General features: G+C 35.1%; 2 protein-coding genes across 2 annotated transcripts; one reads left to right on the top strand and one right to left on the bottom strand.

Annotated features, from left to right (window-relative positions):
* Positions 1-10840: 10840 nt before the first annotated feature.
* Positions 10841-17688, bottom strand: LOC139843728 (non-structural maintenance of chromosomes element 4 homolog A-like). Its single transcript, XM_071833874.1, has 7 exons — positions 17324-17688; positions 13258-13338; positions 12668-12908; positions 12497-12587; positions 11790-12006; positions 11572-11663; positions 10841-11239 (listed from the first exon to the last, which is right to left on the bottom strand). The coding sequence occupies exons 1-7, from the start codon at positions 17493-17495 to the stop codon at positions 11003-11005; spliced, it is 1131 nt and encodes a 376-aa protein (XP_071689975.1). The 5' UTR covers positions 17496-17688; the 3' UTR covers positions 10841-11002.
* Positions 17689-18194: 506 nt separating this feature from the next.
* LOC139841163 (protein ALP1-like) lies at positions 18195-19350 on the top strand. The gene is made up of 3 exons (XM_071831395.1): positions 18195-18312; positions 18433-18484; positions 18537-19350. The coding sequence occupies exons 1-3, from the start codon at positions 18195-18197 to the stop codon at positions 19348-19350; spliced, it is 984 nt and encodes a 327-aa protein (XP_071687496.1).
* Positions 19351-20403: the final 1053 nt, after the last annotated feature.

Raw genomic sequence — 20403 nt, 5'->3', positions numbered from 1 at the left:
CGGCGTCGAAGGTCCCGACGTCGTCTGCTCGAGTTGGGTGAAGGAGATATGTGGGACCCAAATTCAACTTTTTGAACTGTAACAACCCTCACTTTTCGACTTCTAAATTACTGAATTAACCCTAGGGTTATATGTCTGACTATATGTATTAAGGGTTGTTATATACAATTAAATATTGACCGAATAGTAATTTTTAGTCAACAATGTATGCTTAAAAAAATAATATATTATTAATTTATATAATTTGACATAATTTAACTAAGTATATAAACTTTGTATCACTATTATTATTTAGTTAATGTATTATATATTTAACTATATAATAAATCCAATTATATATAAATGTAATAATATTTACAAACTTACTAAAACTATAGTTTAATAATTAAAATCATAATTATTATTAAAAATACAAAATACCGAATTATTTATTATTTTTATGCAAAATTTGTATTTATTAATTAAATAAAACAAAAATAAAAATAAAAATATAATATTATAGACAAATATTCTTGGAAAAACATTAAATAAATTTGTTTATTTACATAAAAAAATCCTTAAAATAAATAATAAATAAATAAATTACTTTTTAATTAAAAATTTTAATGGAAAAACTACTTTTATTATTTTATTTTGTGCATTATCCCATGACCTAACATTTAATACTTTTTAATTTTAAAATCCCATTAAGAATTAAATATTTCTTTTTCTTTTAATTATTTTATTCTTTTTACCTAATTTTTTCAAGTATAAATACCCCTCATTTCTCATTCAAACTCACACCAAAATTTCTCTCGTTCTCTCTTTGAAGAATTACTACTAGTAAATATTCTTTTCTTACTTTTTATTTTTTTTTACTTTTTACTTTTTACTTTTTACTTCGGTTATTATTTTTACCGAAGCATGTAAATAATGTTATAAATTATATGCAATTAAAAATAAAATAAATAACATGTATACACTATTACTATTACTAGCACCTATAACCTACTACTTATATTGTAACATAAAAACATTTTGGGATATGTATTAGAGATGTATAGATCTTCGAACTTTCTTGACGAATGGTTTCTATGAGATTCTAGGCAGAGGGTTTAGATTTCCGATTCAAAGGGTCCTATGGCTCAAACCCCTAGATCTAAATTAGCCATTCGAAGGGAAAGGGGTGATTGGAAGCTTATCTAATATGGCAAGTATCCTAAAATGGAAAACACTGATAAAAGTAGAAACTCTCTAGTCATAGAAACTTAGTAAAATAAGAAACTTTCTAAAAATGGAAACTTTATAAAAATAGTAACTTACTAGGAATAGAAACTTAGTAAAACAAACACATACTTAAACTTAAACATGGGCAAAACACTTAACTACTCTTAAATGTCAATAGGTTGACTTTTCTGCTCACTCGTTCAACTCTTTATTCCGAGGAATAACTCTCTCTCTACTTACTAAGGTGAATTCATAGCCCCTCTTTAATTGCTAGCAAACTTACTTACTTTTACTTGGGGTGAGACACATGCTGTTTTTACTTTTTACACTTTAGACACAAGTACTAAACTGTTAAACTATGCTATACCCAGCTATGTCCGACTAAGTCCCTACAGTGATATTTTTAATTGCTGCGACATGCTTAATTATTGGGGGTAGGCCTATCGGGAGTAACGTCCCCGATACATTTGACCAAGTCATTGTATTACTTAATAATGAAATTAAACCGACAAGGACAGACACAACTTGTCATGGGGCAAACTTGAACGTTTAGTCTAAATATCACGCATTGGCATAACTTTTTGATCCTGCGGGAGATCAACTTTACAAACTAAATCTTGTGATCTAAAACAACGACAAACTTTTTGTTAAACCTATGAACTTCACTCAACCTTTTTGGTTGACACTTTAGCATGTTTTGTCTCAGGTGCTGTTTGATTCAAGCTCTTATACTTACTGCTTATGTGATGCTACTTGGACATAGGATCAAGAGATATCGCATTTATTACTTCTGCATGTGAACATTTACGATATTGTTATTCCTGTCATTGTAACGACATTTCATTTTTCGCTGCGTACTCATTAAAGTTAAATTCATCATTTAGTATTGTTCTCGTTTATTATAATATGTTGGTATGTTTTGATATTAGTGACGTTCCTTCCAGACCCTATTGGGAGGACATTACAGATTGGTATCAGAGCATAACCAGGCTGTTATAGAGAACCAGGATTGCATTTTTATGTGTGCCTTACTTGTTAGCTAGGGTGCCTTAGCAATCTAGGAAACTATAACCTTTCCTGCCTTAGACTTTAAAGCACTTCGGATTTGCCTTGTAATCTTAAAACATATGCCTTACAATCCTATCCTAAAACTGATCAAAATCTCCTTCCTAATGTTAGGATGTCTAATTATCATCAAACGACCAAAATAAATCTTTTCAAGCTAACCGAAAAAGATACTGAAAGGTCTTTCACAGAAAGACCAGTCCAAAGTCCACCTTATGGCTTTGGTGGTCCTCCCTCACCAAATTATAGCCCAAATACTACTCTAAAGTTATATGGGTCTCCTGAATACTATCCAACCCCGAGGAATAAAGACAAGAGGAAATGTCTTGAAGAAACTGGGCCTTCAAATAAAAGATCCCGATCTCCTTCCTACGATGAAGTTGATGCCAAGTACGAGCTCATGAATCTGCGAAAAACTACCGATGACCTTATTCGCCATATTGCAAGGATCGATGCTCAAATGAACGAAAAAGACCTAGCGATCAAGAAGCTCATGGAGGAAAATGCTGAGCTAAAGAAAGAGATTATATACATACATTTGTTTTATCCCATGACCGATGTGGACTTTGGTTTGCACCCTTACAAGAAATGCCCGATGGGGAAGTAATCTCTCTCCTACCTAAGAGAAGATGTTGACTTTAGATTGAAGATGGAGGAAAATCGCGTGAATAATCAACTTTCTATAAGGGATCACAAGTACCATGTAATCAACAATGGTGTTTCTAATCTTTATGATAATCTTGAATTCCTGCATGAGAAACAAAAGGCGAAGAATGAGAAAGTTGAGAAGTTTATGAAGAAGGTTGAGGACGAGAAGAAGAGATATGAAGACTACTTCAATCTTAATATTTCCTAATTTATTTTTCCAAATTTCTTATCTATGTAAAGGCTATGCCTTAAACTATTTCTATCCCTGAATCGTGTAATAAGAAGGCTTGTTTAAAGCCTTGTTCTTAATAAAATAAAGTTTTTCGTTTATATCATATTCATCTTTATTCCACTTAATTTTTTTTTCAAACTTATGACCTATCAAGTTTATCAAACTTCTATATATTATTGAAGATAACGGTTCGTCCACAAGCTCCTGCTACTACTTCAAACACTCACGTATCTTATGCCTTTATGCATCAGTTTGCGAACCGGAAAATATTATTGGGTTATCACAGTATACGAATTGAAATTCTTTAATCAATATCTGGTTACAAATCTCAACACGTCATACCACCATTATTACATAAATGGATGACACATCATATCTTATCATATATTATCATGTCTATAAACTTTATCTACCACTTATCCTAAATTTCCTTCGTAAATTACGGAAATCTTTTTGCTATAAATACGTATTCAAGGAGACGAATATATCATTCGGTATTCAATACCCATTTCATATCAAACCCTATTCCAAACATATAATATGAATTTCTCAAACTCTTCAAGCTCCCACGGCAGCGTAACCGGAACAAACGAACCAATCAGCCATCATCTATTCTGGATGAATTGGGGATGGGTTCGTAGCTGACTCAATCAATGGAGACAAGAAGAAGGTGATCCCTTCCACCAACCGAATTCACCTCTTGGTGAAGAACCTGAAGCGCTTACCGGCGAACCAGTCCGAAACACCATTTTCTCTCTTCTTTCCAGGTATCCCATCACGAATATATAATATCGAAGATTCTAGATCTTATTCACCCCCTTGTTCCAACCACCAATCATCCCGGAATAATAGAAGAAGTCAACGAGCTTCGCGCTCGAGTAGTGGCTCTGGAAAATCTGGTGCGAAACCTACGAACACCAGCAGCAGCACCAGCAGCATAACCAGCATCACCACCAGTACCATCAACATCACCACTAACAGCATCAGCTTCATCAACAACAACAACATTCGCATCCCCCGCCTCAACAACACACTCAGTACCTCAAACATCAACATGATACGCCCCATAGATACCAAGGAATATTAGCAATAAAGAGTTAAGATGTATTGACTCATTCTTCGTGAAGAATTATATATGTATACCTTATATATATATGATTTGGAACAATAATAAATCTTGTCGTACTAAGCAATTACATGAGAATCTCAACTAGTATGTACTACTTGGTTAATTCATATCACTAATATGCTATGATGTACACCTTTCGCTAATGACTTAACAATTGTTAATCACTGCTTCAGCATAATAAACTCCATTTCATAATAAATCAAGTATAACGATGAATGTATTGATTCATAACTTCATTAGCGAAATATTTCGCAACAATTATGAAATCTCTAAGATTTTGGAAATTATTTACTCTCGTTCCAAACCGCAAATCAAATGAGTTTAATATATATTAACTCGTTAAATCCATGATTATATCTGAAGAATACATATATGAACGTATATCTTCATAAAGATTGTAAAAACTGTTAATTGTGAAAATATTTTAACGGGTAGGTAATACCCGAGAAATATTTACATCTCACATAAATACACTGTACATTCTTCAATTTCGATTCATAAATCATTAATTATACTCACTGCCTTCACTGTGATACACAATCATTTTCATACAAATTTAATTACACATTCTGAAATTAACATACCAGAATTCAAGTAAAGCTTTAGCAGGTGTTATCTTCCTAAAGATCACTACATTCATGAATTATATTCATTCGTATTCTATGATGAATTATCACATCAAACCATCGAAATTATCATCAACAACGCCTATTCGTTAACCATTAGATCCGTTGACGATTACAATCATTGTTTAATCATCTAAAAAAATAAAATTTCTTGAAACCATCTCGGATTGATAACCAATGATTCAGATATGGTAGCATTAAATGCAGAGGAAACAAAAGAATTTTCCTCGTCGTTGGAACTTAGAAATTCTGAGATATCACTGTATCTTTCGTTATAAATATCCTCTATATTTCTGAAGATATCTTTATAACGATTCTTGTCAGCAATTAATTATCTCTTTGCGATATCTTTATCACATCATAAAGGAAACTGTTTTAGTTTCTATATTCTGTAAAGTTTAAGTTTAAATTATGAATGATTTGAAGTAGTGTTGGGAATTGAAGCATGAGTTAGTATAATATAATGACGTCAGGCCAACGTGATTATATTACAGTAAGTCATGCTAAATTTTTAATGGAAGATGATGATTCATAGACTTTATAATCATCATTTGCCATGTTACACGAATCTTATCTATTTAAACTCTAAACATATCAAGAAAATATTTTTCTTGATAATTCGGTCTTTTCCGGATATTCTGGTAATATGACAAATCAAATCGTGCTATTACCTTTCCTTCTGCTTTGAATATCATGATCATTCGAAACTTCATACCTACGAATTCTGGACCGTTACTTGCTTTACAAAAGCATGAAGCTTCGACATATAAGGGAAAATATAAATCCCGATAACAACACTGAAATTACAAACCGTGTATATCAATGCGTATAGCAATATAAAGACACGGGAGAACTAAAAACACAATAAATTCTAGAGCATAGTAGAAGTAAACAGACTCCTCTGGTGGGAGTTAGAAAAGAAGGATGATTGTGGCGATAACCAATATAATGTCAAAGACAAGAACTGGATTGAGCATATTAACAAAACTTTTGGAAGTATGAATTGAGAAAGAAAGTATATAAGTGGTGAAGATAATGAAACGGAAGAAGCTAATTTATAGCAAAAATTCCAGACACAGCAATGGAGGCAATTCACCGCCTTTAATTAAAGAAAATCCTAATTTCTGTAATTACCGGAAAATCAAATCTTATAAAGATTTCGAAGATTTCTTTAATTCCTTGAAATCCGGAAATCAATCGTAACTACGTCAAAAGTTAAGGCAAACATTTAATTTTCTCATTTACTCTTTTACGATAGCTTCGTTTATACTCTTTCTATAATCGAATTACTTTATCCATATTATTTAATGTCGATAAAACTCTAATTCATCATTCTTGTTATAAAGAATGACGATCTCTATCAAATTTCATGACTATGATTTTCATGAACTCCTCTCTGTTTTGTCTGCCTAATATTGCAGCATAAACGCTCAAGATTTTAAATGAGCTCAATATTATTCATAACACATTTCATGTATCCAATTTACTGAAATGACTTGCATAACATCATCATTTTGAATGATCTCTGCATTAATGATAAAATGCACTTCGTAGAAGAACCTATAGAGATTATGGTTTGTATGACTTAAACGCTTGAAACAAAACAATATTCTATCCTTTGGAAAACACGCAAGGCCCCGAACATACCTGGGAACGTGAAGACCAAATGAAACAGAAATATCCCCATCTCTTCTCAACCGCTGATGCATCCGAGAAGTCTACCTAAAACTTCGGGACGAAGTTTTTATTAACGGGGAGGTACTGTAACAACCCTCACTTTTCGACTTCTAAATTACTGAATTAACCCTAGGGTTATATGTCTGACTATATGTATTAAGGGTTGTTATATACAATTAAATATTGACCGAATAGTAATTTTTAGTCAACAATGTACGCTTAAATAAATAATATATTATTAATTTATATAATTTGACATAATTTAACTAAGTATATAAACTTTGTATCACTTTTATTATTTAGTTAATGTATTATATATTTACCTATATAATAAATCCAATTATATATAAATGTAATAATATTTACAAACTTACTAAAACTATAGTTTAATAATTAAAATCATAATTATTATTAAAAATACAAAATACAGAATTATTTATTATTTTTATGCAAAATTTATATTTATTAATTAAATAAAACAAAAATAAAAATAAAAATAAAAATAAAATATTATAGACAAATATTCTTGGAAAAACATTAAATAAATTTGTTTATTTACATAAAAAAAATCCTTAAAATAAATAATAAATAAATAAATAAATAAATAAATTACTTTTTAATTAAAAATTTTAATGGAAAAACTACTTTTATTATTTTATTTTGTGCATTATCCCATGACCTAACATTTAATACTTTTTAATTTTAAAATCCCATTAAGAATTAAATATTTCTTTTTCTTTTAATTATTTAATTCTTTTTACCTAATTTTTTCAAGTATAAATACCCCTCATTTCTCATTCAAACTCACACCAAAATTTCTCTCATTCTCTCTTTGAAGAATTACTACTAGTAAGTATTCTTTTCTTACTTTTTATTTTTTTTTCTTTTTACTTTTTACTTTTTACTTCGGTTATTATTTTTACCGAAACATGTAAATAATATTATAAATTATATGCAATTAAAAATAAAATAAATAACATGTATACACTATTACTATTACTAGCACCTATAACCTACTACTTATATTGTAACATAAAAACATTTTGGGATATGTATTAGAGATGTATAGATCTTCGAACTTTCTTGACGAATGGTTTCTATGAGATTCTAGGCAGAGGGTTTGGATTTCCGATTCAAAGGGTCCTATGGCTCAAGCCCCTAGATCTAAATTAGCTATTCGAAGGGAAAGGGGTGATTGGAAGCTTATCTAATACGGCAAGTATCCTAAAATGGAAAACACTGATAAAAGTAGAAACTCTCTAGTCATAGAAACTTAGTAAAATAAGAAACTTTCTAAAAATGGAAACTTTATAAAAATAGTAACTTACTAGGAATAGAAACTTAGTAAAACAAACACATACTTAAACTTAAACATGGGCAAAACACTTAACTACTCTTAAATGTCAATAGGTTGACTTTTCTGCTCACTCGTTCAACTCTTTATTCCGAGGAATAACTCTCTCTCTACTTACTAAGGTGAATTCATAGCCCCTCTTTAATTGCTAGCAAACTTACTTACTTTTACTTGGGGTGAGACACATGCTGTTTTTACTTTTTACACTTTAGACACAAGTACCAAACTGTTAAACTATGCTATACCCGGCTATGTCCGACTAAGTCCCTACAGTGATATTTTTAATTGCTGCGGCATGCTTAATTATTGGGGGTAGGCCTATCGGGAGTAACGTCCCCGATACATTTGACCAAGTCATTGTATTACTTAATAATGAAATTAAACCGACAAGGACAGACACAACTTGTCATGGGGCAAACTTGAACGTTTAGTCTAAATATCACGCATTGGCATAACTTTTTGATCCTGTGGGAGATCAACTTTACAAACTAAATCTTGTGGTCTAAAACAACGACAAACTTTTTGTTAAACCTATGAACTTCACTCAACCTTTTTGGTTGACACTTTAGCATGTTTTGTCTCAGGTGCTGTTTGATTCAAGCTCTTATACTTACTGCTTATGTGATGCTACTTGGACATATGATCAAGAGATATCGCATTTATTACTTCTGCATGTGAACATTTACGATATTGTTATTCCTGTCATTGTAACGACATTTCATTTTCCGCTGCGTACTCATTAAAGTTAAATTCATCATTTAGTATTGTTCTCGTTTATTATAATATGTTGGTATGTTTTGATATTAGTGACGTTCCTTCCAGACCCTATTGGGAGGACGTTACATGAACGTTTGATGCCCCTTTTTTTTTACACATTTCTCTATCTCTATATAAAAACACCCACAATCTCATTTTTTACACACACATTTACACAAAATTCTCTCTTTTCTTCATTATTTTACACATTCACAACTAAAAAAATATGGCCAATCGTTGCTTGATCAACTAGTCGTCCATCACAACGGTGAGCTTTCCGATAACCGCCAGTATTGGTACGACGGGTACACACAATCGTTCGAAGCTCTAGATGTTACCGGCTTCGATGTAGAACGCGTAGTAAGCTTTATACGCGATAAGGTAGATTGTGAAGTCGCCGACGTTTGGTACTGTGACGAGGTCACGGATTTGTTCAAGGAATTCCGATCCGAAGCCGTGTGGGAACGCATGGTCGGAAAGGCCAAACTGACGAACAAATGTATCACGTTGTACTGTAGGAACGTGTGGAGCCTTCCCGCTTCGAACGGTCCAGATGATGATACGTCTTCGCATGAATCGGGATCTCCGACTCGCTATGGCCGTTAAATTGTTGTTATTTTTAATAAGTAATTTTAGGATTTAATAAGTAATTTTAGGATTAATAAGTAATTTTAGGTTTAATAAGTAATTTTGGGACTTTTTTATTTTTTGCAACTTTTAATTTTAGGTTTTTAATTGTAACCGTTTTAGGAATTTTTTGTTTAAATAAAACTGCATTTTAGGACTTTTAATGTATTTTTTAATTTAATATTTGTTCGTATTTTTATTAATTATATTTAATAATGTGTTAAAAATATATAAGAAAATGTATAAATAAATAATTGGTGGATCCTATCTTCTCTCTCCAAGACACTGAACTGACAATCGTCCCAATTCCCCCGTTTTTTCACCAATGTCAGTTTACAATGTCAGTCCAGTCAGCGTACATTCATCAGCAAGACACTGAACTAACACTGAACTGACGCGTCACGACACCCTGTGCTCTAAGAAAACGGGATGGGGTCGAAATGGTTTAGTCACCAAAACGCCGCAACGGGCGTCGCAACGGATGCAACGGACGCTGTTTACAACAGTGCCCACACAAGTGTAATTACAAGTTTTACTATACTCTACTTTAAGCATTATTAGAAACTAGGAAGTTGGTGGTTGTCCCACTCCGTTGGGCCAAAAAAATTGGACCGACAAAAAAAACAAAAAAGGTTAGTAAATGACAAAATTGTTGACTTCATGATGATGTCACCAAGATACTATTCATTCATGTTGGCTAGTATATATATTGTTAATAATTGTTAATGTTAATGTTAATGTTAATTAGGGTCATAATCAAGAGGGAATTATTTTTTTTGGGGGGAAGTGGGGGGGAAGTAAAGCTTTTGGTTTTTTCCGAAATTATTTTTTTCATACATCAAGTTTAGGTGAAAATATGAACATTTAAAAAAGACACTTTGTGATGAATGTCATTATTTAGGCCGGAAAACGATCGAAAAAATAATTGATAACATTTATTATGAGTAATATTATTCCTAATAATATTTTTAGAACGTTGTTTTCTTTCATCATATATGAAGTTTTTTTCAAAATTTAGCCCGATTTAGAGTTTAGGGTTTAGTGTTTTGGGTTCAGTCCCTAAACCCTAAACCCTAAACTTTATAACGTTCGTGTTAAAAATTCAATCTAACCCTAATTTCTAAACCCTAATAGCTTAACCCTAATTTTTAACCTCCTAATTTCTAAACCCCGAATTACTAAACCCTAATTTTTAAACTTTAAAAAAAAAACTCAGAAGCATAATATTACATATGATGCATATTTTCATTTTTCTTTTCGAGTGTTTTCCCGCCAAAATAATAACATTCATCACAAAGTGTCTTTTTTAAATGTTCATATTTTCATGTGATCTTGATGCCTAAAAAAAAATTTTGAAAAAAACCAAAAGAATTTACTTCGTCACACTTCCTTCCAGAAAAATGCTTCCCTCTAATGTTAATTATATATATTGTTAATATATATTTTTAATAGTGATAGAAAATATCCCCACCAGCAAAAGAAATAAAAAAAAAAAATAAATAAATACATTAACTGCTAAAACAAACTTGGAGCATACTACAAGACAATGAAGTCTTCCAAGAACTAGAAATGTCACTAAAGATTTAGTCAGAATTAGTACTAACAACTAACCACAAACAGCAATAGATTTATACATAATATTACTCCACAAAAATGATGAGTGCTCTTAGACAGTAACCCCATTACCTACTCTTTCGCTTCCTTCCAAGGATCCCACCATCCCTTGATCCAGAATCACCACTTTCAGGTGAGTCTTCAACGACAATTTGTTCTTGCAGAACCAGACCACGGTTCCTTGAAAACTTTCTGATTGGTGTTGTGGGCACGGGTTTATGTTCTCGTGCAGAATTAGGTGATGTATCAACTGGATTCCTGTGTGGCATTAGCTCATCTCCTTCAGCAACCGAGTCAAGCATCAACTGTGTAAATCAATAACCGAGTGTCAATGAACAAATAGAATAGTCTATCTTATTCATTTTATGGAAAAGCATATAATTTATATGAATATATCATATCCAGCAATGAGAAAACCATCACAATTTGTATTAAAATAAGTTATTGGGATACACATCAAATTACAATCGCTTACTCAAACTCATCGAGTGTAAAAAAGAAACATTTTTCAGATGTTGAATTTCTATAAGCAATTAAGTTTGTATTGGGATAAAAAAAAATAACTGTAACTAGCAGTAAAAAAATAGTTGTCTTAGCATTAAACTACAGGTCTAAAAAATTATGAATATACATTTACCTTCCAATCTTTGAAGTCTAATCGGAAGATAAAATGGGTGTATGTAACCTCCTTTGAAGCAACTGCATTGGCAGCTGGAGCATTCCTAGGTACTGAAAAAAGTAGGATTAAAAAAAAAGTTAAAAAAAAATTATCATAGGTATTATTAAAAGTTATCATTTTTTTTGCCAAAAAAAAAAAAAAAAAGGTATTATTAAAGAACAATTAAAAGAACTTACTAACTATATGGCATCTTTTGTCATCAACTTTAATTTCAGCTCTCCCATCTTTAACAAGAAAGGACAAAGCAAATAGATTTTCAACAGTCTGTGCAAACGAGTTTCTATTCAACACTAAACATTCGAGCTTTGCATTTCTGTTTTTCCTTAACACATTAAACATGGTTGCCATGTTCTTATCCGTGTCTGTTTTCTCTTCAGTAACACTTGAAGCAAGCTGCAAAAGTCAACCCAAAGTCAGTGTGTTTCTACAACCCACAAATAGAAGTGTAAATACACAAGGTTAGGTGCTGTTTCCTGTAAATGTGCATTTCCAGAAAACTATAGTGGATTCAACCAATTAAAAGAGAATTATTAACTGCAGACAAAAAATAACAGGGCATTCTTAATATTAAACAGTTGAATACGCACACACAAAAACATTGCCTTTCAAATAACATAAAAAACTTCAATTCGAGTAATTGTATACCATCACATTAAAACAGAACTTTTTATCTCGCGGATCAGAACGCTGTAACTTGCACACTCAAAAGTGGCCAAACAGACAGGTTACACAATGTGGGCAACACGTGAAAACAGGTATCTTTTATTGCATTTAATACAACACCTTGGGTCTAGATAAAACTTTAAGCAAATTCAGGGCAAAAACTATAGAAAGCATGCTATCTTTTCTTTTAGTACAGCCAAGGACTAAACTCAAAAATTACCTCTTCGGGACGGGCCTTTTCAGTTGGTCTTGAATGCTTTCGATGCACAATAGTCTTTCGTTGCTTGATTTCAGTACTCATGGGTCCAAGCCTACAATGGCCAAAAACCCAATTAAGAGAAAGAAAACAACTCACAAACAAAATGCAAACATATATAAATTTTGTATTTACATTGTACAGCATCCATCACCCTTCAAAAAAACATGAGATGCTGCAATACCAATTTCCTTCCACTTAACAGAGTTCCTACTTTCATCAGCACCACCAATTCTTCCAAAGCCCTTTAGGAGACAAGACACAAAATCCCCTGCAGTCACTCCTTCATTGGTCTGTGCCTTAACTGATGTCATCAACGTATTAGTGATGTCCAATAATGCCTCTGCATCAGCAACTTGCTCCCTAGGCTTCTGAACTGTATACCATACAGAGCACAAGTTAGGCAGTCTCTCATCACGAGCATTATGCATGTTTATCACGTATCAAGAACACATAACCCCAAGCTCGAATATATTTTGAAGATCGTTAACTCAACGAGCTTCTTATATCGAGCTCGGACAAGCTTGTGAGTATAAAAGACCCTTTACATTCATATACATTAATTAATTTTTTCTAATTTAATAACAACCCTAGTTAACACTATGCAGCCCTAGAAGTTGAAGCAATCGAGATTGTAAGGTAAGACCTTCTATGTTAATTTCAAACGATCAACAATCAGTCGCCTAAAAAAACCTCTATTTATTAACTAAAACAGAAGATATTACCTTGCTGATGCAGGCATTCAACTTCATCAAAAATTGACCTAAAGTTATCAGAATTCGCCTTTGTTATATCATCTCTCTTATCTGCAACAAGTAACACACGGTTGTTACAAAACCTCAATAAATGTAATTACACGCAATAATATAATAATAATAATAAAGATCGATGCATTTAGTTGAAGATCTATAGTTAGATCTATAGTTACAACACCACCAGATCATCCTAATTCAATGGATTGTTTCAACAGGCTGATTCGAGTAACAAATAATTTCAACCCACCTTCAATTTCGTCAAATTAAAAAGCTTCAAAACCTTTACAATTTCAAATACAGAGACATTGTCCTTACAACATCAAGTTCAATCAGTTGCCTCGTTCATGTTGCACCAATACACTTCTGATGCCATTCAATCAATGCTCTCAAATAGAAAAAAACAAGAGACCCGGTTATGTTTCTTAACTCTAAAAGACTTGCAGAGAATGGAATTGCAGGCATACGGAGAGATATGATTTGATGGATTGAGGGTTGTAGCAGCTAGCAGGAAGATTTTGGGAGAAGATAGAGTCTGTATCATTACTCAATTGAATTTGTGCTCACAAGGTGTTTGTTAAAAGTCCCCAGTTTTTTCTTGGCTTCATGGTTATTATTTTATTGGTGTATGGGGATTTTGTTTCTGTCATTTTAGCTATGCACTACAACTAAAGGTTGTGTGCAGTTATGTCGCATGCCACAGTGAAGTTTCATTGTCCCTTTGTGGGTCTTAGTGGCTGTCAAAATGGGAGTGGAAATGGGCTTGTTAGAAGTTCTCTTATCAAGCATCTTAGTGATCGTCATTGTGGTATCGATGCGCGGGATATCACTCGACATTCTCTTACTTCTAATTTGGGTGTTTATACTGACGCTGATGTTACTTTTAGGCGTATGGGGATTTGGTTATGTGGTGTTTGCTACAAAACACACACGGTACGTGCTAAGTGCCGTCATGGTAGGGGCCCGGATGTGCCGCCCCCCGATGAGGGAAATGGTGTTGTTCGTTTTGTGCTTCATAATTTTTCCAAGCCACTAGCTCCCTCTTCTCCTGCTCGACTTTGTATTGAGGATGGTTCGGTGCGTGATCATAACGATGGTTTTGACGTGGCTCTCCTGGATCAGTTGTTCTCTAAGGGGTTTCGCACGGTTAAGTCTATCCCTCCCAAGTGTCGTTTGGGGTTTTCTCGGGTTTTGAAAGGTGCTCTTGATAAGGTGATCTCTAAGCCTGATGACATTTCTAGTTGAGTCTCTTTGTTGGTGTTACCCCTCTGTACCCTTAAAACCTTTCGGCCACGGAGTAGTCGTGAGTCTAGGTCTTCGATAAAGCGTCGGCATCAGGAAGAGAATATTTCCCGTGCTATTTGCTCTTGGGGGACAGCGGGTGGGAGTTTACAGCTTGTGAGAGAGTATTTGGCAGAGGATTCTCCTATGTTGTCAGTGGTTGATGATGAGGTCCTTGATTTGGAAGAGCGTAATATTAAGCAGTGTCGTAGGAAGATTTGTGATGGCCATTACACCGCTGCAGCTCGTGTTCTTTCTTCATCAGGCGTTGCTCCTTATAATGACGCCACACTAGCAGACTTGCTGTCTAAGCACCCTTCTTCTATCGCTCCATCCTTGCCTGATATGGCGGTTGATCACCTTCACCTCGTTACGACTTCTGCTGTTGTTTTGGGCCAGATTAAAAGTTTTTCTCGGGGCACTTCATGTGGTAGGGATGGTTTACGTGCACAACACCTTATGGATTGCTTGAGTGGTGCTGCTGTGGCAGTCTCGGATGAGTTGGTTGGCTCTATTACCGGAGTCGTTAATCTCTTTCTAGCTGGAAGGTGCCCTATGGAATTAGGAGAGTATATTGCTAGTGCTCCCCTCACACCGCTTGTCAAGCCCGGCGGTGGTCTTCGTCCTATAGCTGTGGGTACTGTTTGGCGACGTCTTGTTTCGAAGGTTGGCGCTGCTATGGTTGGCCAGTCTTTGGGAAGTTACTTCGATGGTCTTCAGTTTGGTGTTGGTGTTTCTTCAGGTGGTGAGGCTATTCTTCATGCTGTGAATCGGCTGATTGAGGATTGTGGCTCTGATGTTGGCCTCTCTATGTTATTAGTTGATTTTCAAAATGCCTTCAATCTAGTTGATCGTACGGTCATGTTACGTGAAGTTCGCCGCCTTTGTCCGAGCATTTCTCGGTGGGTTGAATTTTGCTACTCTAATCCAGCCAGATTGTATTATGGGAACCACACATTATGGTCTTCTCAGGGGGTGCAACAGGGTGATCCCCTTGGTCCGCTGCTTTTTGCTTTGGTCCTACAACCCTTGGTTTCTAAAATCAGAGATAATTTTGAGGTTTGTCTTCAGGCGTGGTATTTGGATGATGGTACTATTATTGGGGACACTTTGGTGGTGGGGAAGGTTTTGCATTTGATTATGGAGGATGGGCCTCGTTTTGGGCTGCATCTCAACGTTGAAAAAACAGAAATTTTCTGGCCTACGGAGGACCCTCGCAGCAGGCAAGTAGGTGTCTTTCCTCTTAATATTGCTCGGCCTTTAAATGGTGTTAAGTTGCTTGGGGCCCCCGCAAGTTCCGATCCTGGTTTTAGTAGTGAACTGGTGATGCAAAGGGTGACCAAGTCCATTGCGCTTATGGATAAGGTTGCTAAGCTTGATGATCCTCAGTGTGAGTTGTTGTTGCTTAGGGCATGTACGGGAGTTTCTAAACTCTACTTTTCCTTGCGTACTTGTCCTCCTAGTATATTTGAGGCGGCTCAACGCGCTTTCGATGGAGCCCTTCGATCTTCCTTGGAGCGTATTGTTACTGCTTCAGGGCCTGGGTTTGGTGATTGGCAGTGGCGGCTTGCCACCTTGCCATTTGCATTTGGAGGGCTTGGTGTTTATTCTGCGGAAGATGTTCGTCATTATGCTTTTCTGGCTTCTCGATTACAGTCTGCTGGATTGCAGACCAAGCTCCTTCGTCATGCGGGTATTGTTGGTCTTGGTCGTGCTTTTGAAGATGCATTGGGTCTGTTTAATGAAACGGTTGGGTTTGATATTTTAGGTAATCCGAGTGAGGTCGCTGCCCCAATACTCATGAAGAAATTGGCAGATGTTTATTTCACAAAGGTTACCGCTTCTGCAGAATCCACTTTTTCGTTATCTCCCCGACAATCGGCCTTATGGAAATCACAGCAGAGTGATCACACCTCTGCTTGGCTAAGGACAGTCCCTATTTTGGGGTTGGGTCAGACGATGAACGCAAAGACTTACCGATGTGTGTTGTGCTACCGGTTAGGTGTTCCATTGTTCTCTATCTCGACGGCATGCTCTGCCTGTTCAAGGGTTTTTACTGGGGATATTTTCGGGGATCACGCGGTGTCTTGTGCTGGTATGGTGGGTATTAAGCATCGACATAATATTGTCCGGGATTCCCTTGTTGATGTTTGTTATCGATCTGGGATTTCAGCGAGAAAGGAGGTTGACATTGGGTTGTCTGGAGGGAACGACAGGGCCCTCAGACCTGCAGATGTGTTACTTTATTCCTGGGATTGTGGTCGCGATGTTTGTGTTGACTTGACAGGGTCTTCTCCTTTGACACAGTCTGGGCTTTCTGACTTTGTCCCTGGACGTGCTGTGATTAATGCGGCTCGTCGGAAGCGGGTCAAGTACGAATCTAGTTGTCTGGCGATTGGTTATGGTTTCATTCCTTTCTCATTTTCTTCCCTTGGGGAATTAGAGAAGGAGGCTGTTTCTTTGCTAAAACGGGTTCAGAAGAGTTCGATGGCGCAAGATATTGGTGCCGGTGCTGCTGCTCATATTTTTACTAGGATAGGTTTTGATATTGCTAGAGGTGTGGGGGCCCAGATTGTCTCTAGGCTTCCCACTAATTTTTTGTAAGTTTTAAAACTTTTAAGTTTATTATTATTATTATTATAATAATAATAATAATAATAATAATAATAATAATAATAATAATAATAATAATAATAATAATAATAATAATAATAATAATAATAATAATAATAATAATAATAATAAATACTTTTCATACCACTGATTAGATTCTTCACAGCGAGATATCGAGATCGAAGAACTCTGCGTTCCAATCCACCGTCGTTTTGATCAGTTCCGTCATTATTATCATTAACATCACTCTCTCCTTTACTTCTTCGATTCACAACGTCATCACTACTACTCGGTTCGCCTTTTGCAATTCGAGCCATGATTTGGATATGAATTGAAGTCAGGAGTATAGAACTATAAACCCTAGATCGTATACTGAGGGATTACGGAACAATTGAGAGTAAATTAGGGTGGAAAATAATTGAGGAGCGTGGAATTTGAGGGGAACGAAATTATAATTTACCACTCCGTATGATATTGTTTGAAAATGAACTTTCGGCTCTATGATTTAAATTTTTTTTATTAACGAGTATGAAATTTGGGTCGCCATTGTTTTTTCGTTGTTTCCCCCTAATTTTGGCAACTTGCCGCCATTTTTTTCATTTGCAAAAGCGTAGTGGTGTAAAGTGTAAACATGTGGGCAAACTAGGGTAACTCACTACTAAATCATACGGACTTTTCGCATAATTTTATCTTTAAGACCACTCGTAACAGGGGGAGAAAACGCCGTTGTAGCCGAGCTGGAGGGCAGAAAACGCCTGCAAAACGCCGTAACGGCGCCGTGGTTGGTGGCGTTGCGGCGGCATTGGCGATGTTTCAACGGAGCAATAAACGGCAGTGTTGGACAGGTGGCTGTTTGTGGTTGGGCTAGGAAACTAGTCGTTGGTCTTTAACGGTTAAAAAAAAAAAATTAATATATTTATTTTATCTATATATATACATAATTACCTTATAATTTTACACACAACAATTATCTTTCTTTCATTCTTTAACTCTCTTCTTATTAAAAATCACAAAAAATGGATAAGGCCTTCAAAATGTTTAACTTTTTAATTGATGATTCGGATGATGAAAAAATTGCTACGTTCGTTAACAGTTTATGGGAAGAAGAGGAAGAAGAAGTAGAAGGAGAGGCGAGTAGTTCACAAGTCCCTCGTCCCTCGTCCCCGCACTTATATTGCACGGGATCGTGAAGCTGCTGCCGAGAGGTTATACAATGATTATTTTGCGGAATCACCGAATTATCCTGAAAAAAAGTTCAAGCGACGGTTTCGAATGAGTCGTCAATTGTTGCTCCGTATCATCGAAGGTATATCTAACTATAATAGTCATAATATACCCGATTATTTTTTGTACTTTAGGGAGCGTCCCGATTGTACTGGAAGACAAAGTTTGACAATATACAAAAAGTGTACGGCGGCCATACGCCAAATGGCGTATGGAACCACACCTGATATGTTTGACGAATATATAAAAATTTGTGAGAAAACTGCTGCCCAATGTCTAGAAAACTTTTGTCAATACGTATTTCATTTGTTTGCAAGAGAGTATTTGCGTAAACCAACCGCCGATGATATTACTCTGCTTTATAATTTTCATTCAAAAAAACATGGTTTACTGGGTATGCTTGGTAGTATTGATTGTATGCATTGGGAGTGGAAAAATTGCCCTGTTGCGTGGCAAGGGCAATATACTCGAGGTGATCAAAAAGGCCCGTCTGTTATGCTCGAGGCAGTAGCCTCTCAAGATTTGTGGATATGGCATGCATTTTTTGGTATGGCGGGTTCAAACAACGACATTAATGTTTTAAATATGTCCCCATTATTCAACACCATAAAAGATGGCACTGCTCGACCTTCACCATTTGAAGTAAACGGGCATCACTATGAGAGAGGGTATTATTTAGGTGATGGTATATACCCAGATTGGGCTATGTTGGTAAAAGCTCCCCACAACCCAATTGACGAACCACGCAAAAAATTTAAAAGGTTTCAAGAAAGTGCAGGGAAAGATATTGAGCGTGCATTTGGGGTACTTCAAGGTAGATTTGCAATGTTAAAAACTCCGGCGAGAACTTTAGACTTCAACAAAATTAGAAGACATATGTACGCTTGTATTGTCTTACATAACATGATTCAAGAAAACAATGGTTTTGTGATAACTCACCGAGAGTAAAGAATGATTGCAAGGAATCCGCCACGACGGTTAATCAGGAATTTGAGGGATCGAAATGCTATTGTTAAGGAAATACAAGATCGTCAAGTACACAATATGTTAGAGGCCGATCTAACCGAACATGTTTGGAACTTGTCACCCTTTTTTCGTTCCGCTAATAATGTCGAGTAGTATGTGATGTATTATTCTAGTTTATTTTTTATGTGTTTCAGTTTGATGTACTTTTTTTTATCAGTTTAATAATTTATGTATTTCTAGTTCCGCTAATATGTTATGTAATATTAATGCAACTGTTGTTTACTTAAAATAGCCGTTTATTGCATTGTTTCATAAAACGATTACATTAAAATAAAAAACCAACATAGTTCCTAAAACGATATTACATTATTTCCTAACGGCTATCTTGAACAGACTACTCGTCATCGTCACTTAGTGCAACACCATCTTCATTTGGTGCAACTTCATCGTCACTTGTTGCATAAAGTGAAGCTCGCATCTCCGGATCTTCATTGTCTGAGCTTTCTGGTACATCCTCTCCACTGCTTGAAATGGCGTAACTTTCATCCCTAAATTCGGTATATAGATTAATTGCTTCTTCACGAACCAAAGCTTTTCTAATCAAACCATAGTAATGAAAGTCATCTTCAATTTTGGTTGCTTGGACGTTTGGGTTTTTGAAATACCAAACTTCTATCGGTTGGTATGGTACGTCTCGCTGGATAATTGAAAGGAAAGAATACCAATAACGATACTCACGCGTATCGACCCAATAACTAAGTGTGTCGCAGGGTGTGTAATTCTTCATGTCGTTGGAAAACTGACCTCCGTGATGAACTTTGATGTGAATATTGAATGGACTCATTTTGAAATTTGAGAGGAAATTGAGATGAATTTGAGAGAGTTAATATGATAAGTGTGTGTTTTAATTTGAGGTAAATGGGTGTTTATATAAAGAAAAATTTTAAAAAAAAACATTTAAAAATAAACGGCTAGTTTCTAGCCGTTGCAATTCAATTTTTTTTTTTAAAATTTAATTTTATTACATTAAATAAT

The sequence above is a fragment of the Rutidosis leptorrhynchoides genome, chromosome 4 (genome assembly GCF_046630445.1).
Source record: "Rutidosis leptorrhynchoides isolate AG116_Rl617_1_P2 chromosome 4, CSIRO_AGI_Rlap_v1, whole genome shotgun sequence".
Lineage (NCBI taxonomy): Eukaryota > Viridiplantae > Streptophyta > Magnoliopsida > Asterales > Asteraceae > Rutidosis > Rutidosis leptorrhynchoides.
The sequence above is the reverse complement of the archived record's forward strand: the minus strand, read 5'-3'. Positions and strand labels throughout refer to the sequence as shown.

Bases quoted from the DNA above. Each gene is read 5' to 3' on its own strand.
- LOC139843728 (XM_071833874.1), bottom strand. From the start codon at position 17,495: ATGGCTCGAATTGCAAAAGGCGAACCGAGTAGTAGTGATGACGTTGTG. The intron at 11,664-11,789 runs GTAAGTTCTTTT...TACTTTTTTCAG, and splicing joins CAAAAGATGCCATATAGTTA to TACCTAGGAATGCTCCAGCT. The intron at 11,240-11,571 runs GTAAATGTATAT...TGATTTACACAG, and splicing joins TAGACTTCAAAGATTGGAAG to TTGATGCTTGACTCGGTTGC.
- LOC139841163 (XM_071831395.1), top strand. From the start codon at position 18,195: ATGGATAAGGCCTTCAAAATGTTTAACTTTTTAATTGATGATTCGGAT. The intron at 18,313-18,432 runs GTAGTTCACAAG...CCTGAAAAAAAG, and splicing joins AGAAGTAGAAGGAGAGGCGA to TTCAAGCGACGGTTTCGAAT. The intron at 18,485-18,536 runs GTATATCTAACT...TTTGTACTTTAG, and splicing joins GTTGCTCCGTATCATCGAAG to GGAGCGTCCCGATTGTACTG.